General features: G+C 38.3%; 1 protein-coding gene across 1 annotated transcript; it reads right to left on the bottom strand.

The window, feature by feature from the left end:
* Positions 1-4,600: 4,600 nt before the first annotated feature.
* On the bottom strand, positions 4,601-11,127 carry ZBED4 (zinc finger BED-type containing 4). The gene has a single exon (XM_054206867.1). The coding sequence runs from the start codon at positions 10,878-10,880 to the stop codon at positions 7,362-7,364; it is 3,519 nt and encodes a 1,172-aa protein (XP_054062842.1). The 5' UTR covers positions 10,881-11,127; the 3' UTR covers positions 4,601-7,361.
* Positions 11,128-12,035: the final 908 nt, after the last annotated feature.

The following is a 12,035-nucleotide window of genomic DNA, read 5'->3' on the forward strand; positions in this document are numbered from 1 at the left end:
CATGCTCTGTATTCTCTTCTTTATTAGATGTTTTTGTTAAGGATGTCTGCCTAGACTGCCGAATGGAACAAGTTAAGGGTTAAGTAAGGAAAAAAAGGTTAGAATTTTGGTTAGGGCCAGTTGTAATATGATAGGAGCTCCATTAGTGTAAAAAATCAGTATTGCCGAAATAATCATGGGCAGAAAACTATTCCCGTGCTCACTAAAAACTCAAGTAAAAAAATCTTATTGAATAAAGCGTTTTGGGTTCTTTTTTTAAACTCTTAAAGTGTGCTTCATTCAGGAACTACCTTTACCCGTGTTAAATTTCATCTTTCAGGACTGTGTTTTCTTTTTGTCCTCTGGATTATGTATGGGAGGAACTGATGTGGATGGTGTGGGTGGCTGGCTGTTGCGCAGGCTTTCTCAGGCTGAGCGGATCTGGCAAGGGCAACCTGCGGAACTTGTTGGTCTGGTCTCTGGCTGTTCTTGAAATCATTCAAGTATTATCTATTTGACTTGTCTTTGGAACTCAGCTTCCTCCAGAGCCAATTTGAACATCAAACAATTCACATGAGACAGAAGGAAGTACATGTGCAAATAGCTGAGAACTTGGAACAATACAAAGGAAAACCTTTGAGTAAGGATGTAGGCCTTTATGTTAAGCCTAATCATTGACTTTATGTAACTCCCCCACACTGTAATCCACAGCTCAAGAACCTAACGTCTATCCTGCCCAAGCGCAGACAAATGCCTGCACTGCTGAAGTCAGGTGTGTAGTTACTCCAGCTTTCCAAATCCCTGGTTTTCAGAATCCCTCTGCAGAAATTTGCTTCTGTTAACTACTGAGAAAACCTAGGACTATTATGTTTATAAGACATCTCAAGATAATGCCTGAAGTGGCACAGAATATGTGGACATGAGGCCTTGCTGCTACTGAAAATAGAAGCTATCAGCTCAAATGGGCCTGTTTACTGTATTTGTTTGGGGCAGAGAAAGGTAAAATGCATACAAGGAGACGGGAAAGAGATACTGAATGGCAGTTTTGAACAGTGTCTGAAATTGAGTTAGGTCTTGTTGCATCTTGCTTTGCTTATGTGGTTCTTGAAAAGTGCTTAGTTTTAAGATCTGCAACACCATTGGGTTTGTAGCCAAAGGGCTAGACCCTGACGCCTGCAGTGCATGCAGCACCAGTAGCTGTGTGACTTGTGTGACAGCACGGGTAATCCCCCAGCACAGGGCAAGAGTGTACAGTAGCCCAGACCCTGAATAGGAATGGGCATCTGTCAAATTGGGATGAAAATTACTGCAGTTTTTCCCCAAAGGCTGCTTTCAATAAACAGTTCTTGGCATAGAAACTAAAGCTATCTCTATCTTAAATTAATCTTCTCATCTCCAAGTCCTGTGTTGTCTTTCTTTATCTCCACAAGAAACATAGAGCTTATTTCCTCCTTTAATATAGATTAATATCCAGTGTACTTGCATGGAAGAAAGTGTGGGTTTAAGTTCCCTTAGATACAAGGGGGCATTAAGGAAGTTTTTCACCCCATCTACAAACTTGAAGTGGTGTATTACAAATTCTTCTGCATTTGGGAGACATGGGGTGAGGCCACAAGTTACTGCATGAAAGCTGCAGGTAAGAGAGACACTGAAAACTTACTGAGGGAATCTCTGAAGGGAGTTTAAAGTAATAAATTGCTCATCACTATTCAAGTTCTTAAAAGAAAAATTCCTTACAAACAACCCTAGTTTTTCTTAATAAAAGCAGAAATATGAAATATGGTGAGGGTATTCAAATAATCGAGGGTTGACTTAACTTGAATAAAGCAAAAGACAGATAGTAAAGTCCATCTGCAAATTATGTTACATTTATGACATTTAAACACAGAATGGAGTTATAAATAAAATGCATTTATTATATATAATGCTGCTGTAGAATGAGATATATTGTAGGGTGTCTTGTTAAACACCCCAAAGGTCAAACGTTGGCATAGCATCATGCATTGCCTTCTGAAATTTGACTTAATTTCTTCCAAGCAATGTTTGTTCCCGTAAAGAGCGAAGCTAACAAATAGGACACAGACATGTCACCATGTCATTTCACCCAGAGATGGTGAACAATCACTGTCTTACAGCATGAGATTTAGGACATTGTGTTGTAAAACTAAATAAAAGTAATTGCATGAAAAAACGTTGTGGAACTCACTGACAGAGGACATTTTTGGATGCTGAAAGTAAAAGCAGCTTCAAAACGGAGTTAAACGGATCACTCTTCCATCAAGAACTAGAAGAACCAAAGGCCAAGGAACAACTTCCAGTTCACAGAGTCTGGAAGTGATACAGCGTTCAGAGCTGGGAGAAAAATACCAGACTATTTACCCTATACCTGCCCTACATACTTGCTGTGGGTCTTCCCTCTCAAGAGCGACTTTGGGGTGAGGGGGCCTGGAGAATGGTTGTGTTGGATCTGAAGTAAAATATATTTATCTGTCAATACTGAGAAAAGCCAGAAAATGTCTCAGGTTCTTGCCGTTGGTTTCACTTCAGCCATTAGAACACCGCCTCAACGCAATGTAACTGCGTAACGCATTTTGAAACACTGATCGCACCCTTTTTTCTCACCGCCTGGCCATTTCACACCTCCCCTTGGTGAGACCAGGGACACATTTGGGCCAACAAGATTGAGATTGCGCTGCCTCTTCTACTACAGCTGCTCTAGGACCACCCCTGTCTTCCTGAATACTTCTTTCCGTAACACGTAAGAGCTTGAAAAGGCAACACAAGATTTAAGCCCTTGTTTCCACTCCTATCCTATCTCTCACTACAAGATTTAAGGACTCATTTGCTGCATCTCAATTTTAATGCACGTGCGTTTCCCTTGCGTTGGAGAGCACTTCTCCGTACCTAACAGGAACGACACAGCACACCCTCCCCGCTGTGTTACCTGTGCTCATTCTTAAACACTCCCCTTCGCCACCTCCCCCGAGAGCTTTCCTTGTAACTTGGTCCTCAGAGCCTGTCTTGCACAAACGACTTCACTTTCTATTTGCAGGAAAAGAGCAAACCCACAGGCTGAGTCTGCCTCCCATGTCAGCCAGGCTGTTCGGCCGCAGCCCGCCCAGGCGGCCGCTTACACAATTCCTCTCAGCTAGGTCTTACGTGAAACGTATCGCTATCTGCTTAACGTCTTGACACAGCAGATGGAAAGGGTGTTTGCAAAAACTCCCCAAGTTAAATGACAAAGAAGACCTCCGCAAAGGTTTTCTTTGGGTTTTATTTAAATATGGCTCCGAAACATAAACTAACTGATCCATTTTGTATGCGACTACTTTATACCGGCTCTTTAGATCAACACAAGCAACTACAGCTACGTATGATGGTTCGTTTCACGCCTCTCTTTATGACAGCAAGGACAGCCAGTGTTTCTTATGAAATTCTGTATCTTGCTGTCGCGGGCAGTCTTTCACCAATTCTGCTTTATTTCAGCTGCAACCGCCCTTGGTTCTGTACCAAGGCTTGATTTGCGTCCAGTTATGGCAAGTGTAAGGTAAAAATGCTGCCTGAAATAGAGTCCATCTTTTCCTTTAGAACTGCCAATTTATATCAAGAAATTGGAAGAAGGAATGGTTTCATACAGGGGAAGCAGGGGGGGATAAAAGAAAAAAAGGCGGGGGGTGCTTAGGCATCGATCGAGCTCTTGGAACCCAAGTTGATACCTGAGTTGGGGACATCGCTGTGGTCACTATTTGTGCTTGCCATATTCGTTTTAAGGAACGAAGCACTTTTTGGGTGAGATTTGCAAGGAAACCAAGAAGATCAAGAATTGCTCTTTCTTGTCGCTAAGCATAAAGCAAAGGATGAATATATTTGTGGAAAGACTAAAATGCTTAGTTTATAAAATCTAAATAATATGTAATTAGAAAGTCTTATTTGTTAATTATATAGGGTTTTTTCCCCTGTGTTTGGAGATGCCTACGTGCAAGTTTGTTAGGGTCAGCAGAAAAAAGTGCTACTTCAAGGGCCAGATCTCTCAACAACTGTAAACATCTACTTTGAGCTTGTCATCTTTGAAAAGGCTGTTGCAGATCTCTACTTCTTCCCATTCCTACCTTTAGTATTACGAAATATTTCTTGTTGCAGTGTCTAATTAGTTGTCACACCTGCCGACTCTTAAAAGAAGCAAAAGCTGTAAGATTCTTGCTATGACACAAAGCATCACCTTCAGTACCAGCTAACACTTTACTTTTTATGCTAAGAGGGGAAAAAGAAGTCTGCTTACTACATTTAATTCTAAAGTTGCTAATGTACTGAAATTAACTGTTTAAATAAAATAAATATATCTGTGGCAGGTTCACCATATCATTATGCGTTAAGGAACTGCTGCTGCAGGGATCGGTGCGGGCAAACTCGGCTTGATGAAAATTCCCGCTGTTAATAGAGCTTGTGCTTTGTTACAGTCTGAGAGAGGGTAATGGAAAAATAAGGGAGTTCATTTTTTTCCAACTCTTCTCGTATTTGGAACATTGGGAAAAAAAAATGAAAGTTGTAGCAATCACCAAGAATTTATATTGAAAATAATAAAGTGAACCCAACGCAAACCCCAGCCCACTTGATAACTTACCTTAATGCTTCAAGGAAAGCTTTCAGCCCTTCTGTGGAAGTCACTCTCTTCTCAGAGGCGGCAGTGCCCTGAGCTGAAGACAGAGATGGTCCCAGAACTCCCACAGACGGATCAAGGCTTACACCCAAAAAACAGCAGCTTTGTGCTTTCAGTCTCTCCCTTTTTTATTCAAGTTCTTAAGAATTACGTTTCGTTTTAAGGCCTTTTGGGCCTGCGTGTTATCTTTAAAAAAATTCTAACGGAATTTTTAATTCTTAGCCAAGCTGATACTGAAACAGTCTGGTCTTAAGAACTAAGCCCTTCCAAAAAAAAAAAAAAAAAAAAAGGAAGTTGCAGGTACAAATAAAGTAGACTAATTGAAAAAATTTTACTTTCAGAAATAGTGACCAGTTCTCATGCTCTCAGGAACAGTTTTAACAAAAAGCATGACTATACAATTAAGTATCCATATGAATAAGATGCAAATTAGGGGCTACAAAATGCCGTCACTTCACCTTTCCACATGAGAGTTACACAGGAGCCTTCGGAGGAGTCAAGCTGCTCGTTTCCAGAGAGCCGGGATTTTCAGGTAAGCTTCTTCACTGCCAGTACTCCTGCTGGTACGGTGTGGCTCTGTGATGCTTTAAGCCAAAGGCTGTATTTATATTTGAGCCTTGAGTGAAAATTATATCACTTGTTTAAAAAGAAAAAAAAAAAAAAAAAGTTTCTTCATCCTCTACCTCCCTCCCTATTGGTTTGGAGAGATTAAACATCTCCTTTACAAAGGTCAAGGTTATGTTCACAGTTAAAATGTAGGGGGCTGAAATGGAGATAATAATTAACCAGTAACCATTTAAACATGTTTCCCAATAAGCTGCTTCAAACTCACCCAGTTTGAACTATACATAAACTAGAACAAATTGTTTTATTACTGCAGAAAAAAACCCAACACGTGCTGTTCTCATTTAACCCTAGAAGAACAAAGAAATGCTGACTGATGATAGAATTAAATTAAAAGTTAACTTTTAAAATACTGGAGACAAAAAATGCAGTATTAGTTTTTCCCAAGTATGCTATATAATAATTTACTTAAATAATACAGGTATAAACACAACTGACGGAATAACAATTGAAATACCTGAAACCATAAAACGTTTAGAGAAACATCACGGGGAAACCAAAGCCGCCTGGGAAAGAATTCAACAAATTTTCCTGAGATCGAGTAGCTTGAGTGAAAGGAAAAGAACCAGAATCCAGTCTTAAGTCCAAAGAGCTAAATGGAAAACCAATCTTTTCACGTAGCACGTTCTGTGGTATATTTACGATTACAATTGTATCGATTAATTTTTATTCAACCGTCATCTGAAATCCATCTGAAAATAAAAGGCAGTGTTGACTACCACTAGAAAATTGCAAATAAAATGTTTAATTTCAGAAACTGAGTTCACCATTTATAAATACACTAAAACATAGTAAATGCAAAATTAGATTAGGCATAGGTACAGTATTTTAACAAAGCTACAACTTTTCTAAAAGGTCATAGGCAAATGATGACTTGTTTCCCAAAAAAGTATTCAATGAAAACTGAAATGAGAAGATTAATCTTTCTAGAGTTAAAAACCCACGGAGAACGTTCCTTTCAAATTAAAATGCTGGCTATTTTTTTCCATCTTATTTGAAGTTTCGAGGGCTCTATATCCCATTTGCCTGATGGACACCAACAGTTAAGAATCAACCCTACTACGTAAAATTCTAAGCAGTGCACCATATCCATAAGGCTATTACTGAAAATCAGAAGATCAGTTATTTCTGTACTAGGAGCTTTAAGACAGGCTGTTCTACACAATTGAAATTACATTAGGAGTAAGGGCTCAATTTTTACAATAGGGAACCTTATAGTTTCGATGCACTAAAGATTAGAAAAGGCTTTAGAATGACATTAGAGTCTTCATGGTAAATTTCTTGCCTTTTTTTTTGTACACGGCATTAAATAACAAGCATTAATTCACAAACTTTGATAAGACTTCCAAAGAGTTTTATAAATACCCAGAATATTTCTGTAGTTCAGTTAAAATGTAAAACCTGAACAGGAGAACCCAGAATGGGAAGTTTTACTACCGATTGCTGTATAACTGACATTCCATATCATTGCAAATTTAAGATTTGTTTTCAGATACTACGTCAATAGTCTCCTGTAAACACATCTTCCTCAACAACTCTTCTTAATCCTTTAAGTACTTTAGGGCTTGCAGTTAAAAACACCACATGACAAAAAGACGGCGTGAACCCCGTCTTTCATGTACAGCTTTCTTTTGACAACTACAAAAGCTGTTTTGTTGCAATTAAAGCAATGTTCAACTAAAATACAGTACCTGGTTTATGGTTTTTACATAATAATTGAATAAAAAACTACAGAATAGAACTGTTTACATCTTTTTCTTTTTTTTTTTTGCCATTCTATTAAAACAAATGACTGAGCTTTTTAAAAGTTCATTTACAATTATGAATTAAAACCTACATAATTTTGTATAATTTGACAAGACAGGCTATCTCTAGTGTGAACTTTTAAAAAACATATATACAATATCTGGCCTGAAGTACTATGAATAAGGCACATGTAGACATATTGAAAGCTGAAAAAAATGAAACTAAAATTTGGAATTATAGTCACTGATTAGATGTCATACATGGCCCCTACTGGAGCAATTTAAAAATTCGAGTTATAGATAGTTAATATCCAGTGAGCAACAATAGATTTCGTCTAGCAGTTTGTTCATTAGTTTCAATACTGGAAGTATATTAAAGGAAGATTCACTTTCAAAAAGATAAGCTTTTCAAAGTGTTCAATCATTAACCTTGACTGACTAAAGTTGTTGCTTTCATTGGATGTATTGAACAGTCTCTCTGAAGGAACAATGCTTGGCGGACAACCCAAGAACCTGACAGCCAATTTTGACAGTACTGGCCAAGATGACTTCTTAAAGTTCCAGTAAGTTAAAGGATCACAGTTATGCTCAAGCACTTCTTCCTCCAAGTAAGAAAGCACCATTTCCTCTGGTAACTTTGCTCTCTCTTTCAGGTCTTTTGTTTTCTTCATGTCACCCATGAGTGACCAAAGATTATCTTCCCCATATGAATTTGTAGATGGTGAACCTATATCACATCCATTGGAAACAGGTTTATCATCATCTGAGGTAGAACTCATTATTTCCAGCTCCCTGATTAAGTCTTGTTTATATTGTTCAGCCTCCTCTTCTGTAAATAAGGATGTTTTATACCTGGGATCCAGAAGCGTAGCAAAAATGTATCTTGGATCATGAAGCGTGGAGGACAATCTACTCACCATAGCTTCTTTCAAAGATTTCAGCATAGTATCTATGCCCATTGTTTCCTCAAATAGCATTTCTATTTTCCTGTTAAGTATATGAATCATTGGAATCACTTGGCTTAGAGTAGACATGTGTGTACTCATCTCCCTACTTGCAGCTTCAAAAGGTTTGAGAGCGTGACACACCGACTGCATCACTTCCCACTGGTCGCAACTTATTAGCTCCCGAAAGCTGCACTCTATTGACATTTCATCAATTGCTCTTTTCTGTTCGATAAGACGTTCAAGCATATGAAACGAGGTATTCCACTTTGATGGAACATCTTGTATTAGCTGATGCTGAGGCAACTCATACTCTTTTTGCAACTCAGCTAACTTCTCTTTTGCTTTTGCTGACCGATGGACGCGTTCACAGATCTTTCTTGCAATACTAAGCAAATTCTGAACCATCCTCTGGCTTTTAATAGCCTCATTTACAATGACATTAACAGTGTGACTAAAACATTGTACACTTGAATGATCACCTTCATTTAAAGTTTTCTCTATACTCTGATTATCAGTAACAGTAATTCCGATCTGAAGGCCAATGGAAGTAATCCAAGTTTCCCACCAATACTCTAACTGCTTTTGGATACTGATTCCATTGTAGTCACAATCGATCTGCGACACATTTAATAGTGCTGAACAATGGTAATCCTCACACTGTGGTCGGAATGAAGACTCAAATGTTACCCAATGAGCTGTGAGGGTTAGATATTCTCGTGTTTGGTTGCTCATCCATATTCCGGACGTAAAATGTATCACTCCACTTTCAGCTTCTTTAAGATGTGAAATAATTATTTGTTTTACATTATCATACATATCTGGAATTGCTGTCCTAGAAAAGTAAGACGGGGAAGGTAAAGAATACTGAGGTTGCAAGTATTCAAGCAGCCTGTTAAAGCCAATGTTGTCTACAAAAGAATATGGCTGAAGGTCAAGTGCAATCATTTCGGCTACAAGACTTGTGATTTTTTTGGCAACTGGGTGAGAGTCACAAAACTTGTCATTGGTTTCATCAAAATTTGAAGATCCTAGTAATTCTGTGCTCAGTGGCATGTGATTATCCGTAGAGGAGGATAATACTGTCTCTGAGACATCAGTTTTCAAGACATTGTTATGAAACCGCTGCAAATGTCTTAGAAGGCAACTTGTGCCTAGATTCGTTGGCTTTTTCCCCCTACTTATTGTACGTCCACAGTGCATACATATTACTTTTGTTGAATCTGCAGAACAAATTGAAAAGTGATTCCACAGTTTTGAGGTCTTCTTACTGTTAACAGGAAATATAATTTGATTATCATGTGTAGCCATTGTAGGCAAGTCAGTCAACTTTGAGGATGAACATTCTGCAGAAGCCAAAGTGGCGTAAGGAGAGTTTGCCAAACTCACATCAAGAAAGCTCTTTTGGTTTCCAATTACATCGGGATGGCGTCTATACAGATGTCTCATCAAGCAGCTTGTGCCCACATCTCCTTTCTTACCACGACTTATCATACAACTGCAGTATCTACATACTGCTTTTAGACTGTCTGCAGGTGACAGTGAAAAGTGATGCCAAACTTCTGATTTAAGCCTCTTCATAATCCTTTTATTTTGCTGAAATACAGCAGTAGGTTCAAATATTAGTGGACCTAATCCCTCACACTGTTTCTCTGGAGATGAAACAAAGGAGACTTCACCTATATCATCAGAAGATGACAGCATTGAGTCTTCCACTAGAGCATCTCCTGAAGAGAGATTAGTATGGATCTCCTCGGAGATTCTGTCTGGAGACGAAGAAACAGAAGTTGATTCTTTCATTAGTTTTCCAGGAGAGGATGACATAGAATTCAGATCGCTATCTGAGGGTAGCAAAGAAGGCAACAGAGTTGGAGGTGCGGTGTAGAGAGGTGGTATACTGGTACCACCCCCATTCTCTTGCAGGACAATGGAACGATGGGCTCTCCACATATGTCTTATTAAACAACTCGTTCCCAGGTCTTTTCCGTTTTTTCCTCTACTGAATTCATTCATGCAGTGGATGCAAACAGCTTTAGAATTATCTAGAGGCGACAAATAAAAGTGTTTCCAGACAGCAGATCTCCTTCTGGAACCCGATGTGCTCTTTGGAATAACAACAGTTTTTTCTGCTACATTCTCCACAGTGTCATCATACTGGTTGTTGGGTAGCTGCGGAGATGACCCAACCATGACTTCTTCTTTGCTACACTTTTCAGAAACTGAGAGATCTGGTATTTCTTCAGAAGAAACAATAGAAACAGATTCCTCAATTATTCGATCTGGAGATGGTATTTTAGAAGCCATTTTCTTGACCAGTTTTATGGGGGATAACATAGAACTCAGATCTCCAACATCTGCGGACTGAGGTGGTAGCAACAACGTAGGTGAAGAAAAGGAGGATATACCTGGCATACTTCCATTTTCTTGAATTAGTACAGTGGGATGGGCTCTCCTCACATGTCTCATGAGACAACTTGTACTCAGGTCCTTTTCATTTTTACCCCTGCTAAATTCTTTCATACAGTACATACATATTGCTTTAGTGCTATCTCTAGGAGATATAAAAAAATGGTTCCAAGCAGGTGACTTTTTTCTGGAGCTTATGTTTCTGCTAGAAAGGAGGCTTTGTGTCACAGCTTCCATTGCTACATCATACAGCGTACTACTATACTGAGAAAAAAGAGATCCATAATCATCTTCATTTTCTGTAGATAAATATTTGCCAGGGTTGTTGGTAATAAAGTTCTTTTCTTTATCTTCCTGTTCATCACTGCTGTCCGCATGTTTGAAATCATCTTGTTCTGTCTTTATATCCATTCTTTCTAGAGTACAGTTAATGCCGTCTTCCTCTTGCTCTACTTTTAAATTATTGATTTTACCCAACACAAAATTACCATCCATTCTGGGGGAACCTGCTTTGCTCTTGTCCATAGATGACAAATGCTTCTTCCCAAGTCTTCATTTATTAATAAATAGATAATTTAAAAGGTTATTTAAAATTTGATTACAATGATGTATCTTGTATACTGAATGCACAAACACATATGTGCGTATGTGTTAAAATAATCTCTGGTTCATGAATTCTGTATCTGTGTTGTGCATAAGCAAATACGATTAGTCATAAAAATGCATTTAAAAATTATAGACTTAATTAATGGAATCTCCTTTTTTCCCCAGGATCAGGACATTTCAGGTCATAGATGAACGTTCTCAAAGACAGCTACTGTTAAAGGCTTCATGTTGTAGACATAATCCTAAAAAATGAATGTTCTATTTTCTTGATGAAGGAAGCCATTCTGTTCATCTTGACTGGGCAACTGCGATTCTTTTGCACCATCTAGAAATAAAAAAAAAACAAAAACAAACAGAAGACAAAGTTGACTAACACACTTTAAATAACTACAGTAAAGGTGAACTGAAAACATGCACTAAATGTTCTGCAGTGTTTGTGGTTTTTTCCCCTTTGAGATAAAACCAATTCAGTCTACTATTGGAAAAAAAAAAAAAGAAAAAACCAACAGTTACTCAATACATTTATTATAAGCAAATACTTGCCTACACATGCATCTCTGGTTCAGCTCTGACAAAATCTAGAGTCCAAGCATCACTTTTGTATTTGCTTGAACATACCTATGCCTCATCCGCCATCCTAATTCAACCATGCATAATCACACTTACACACATATGTATTCAAACATATATTACACAGATGTCTATATCTACAGATATGTACAAAAACAAGCAGGCATTTAATCATGTTAGCACAGAAATATGTACTTAAAACCAAACGTTAAGTTATAATCCTGTATATGTTAGCCCTTCATTACTGACAGCAGTGTTTAAAAATCCGTTTTACAAGAAATGTCTGTAAGGGTGTCCAGTGTTATCACATGTTAATCTCCCCTCTGACCACAGTCTCACATGGTCACATTCATGCCACAACACTCCCAGACAGCACCACGCTGTAGGAACAAGCTACTTTTAGAGTTTTACAAATAAAACGTGAATTGTTTAATTTAGGATAACCGGGCTATGCAAATGCCATATATACACTGAGATGTCCCAAAAGCATAACAACATCACTCA

The sequence above is a fragment of the Rissa tridactyla genome, chromosome 1 (assembly GCF_028500815.1).
Source record: "Rissa tridactyla isolate bRisTri1 chromosome 1, bRisTri1.patW.cur.20221130, whole genome shotgun sequence".
Lineage (NCBI taxonomy): Eukaryota > Metazoa > Chordata > Aves > Charadriiformes > Laridae > Rissa > Rissa tridactyla.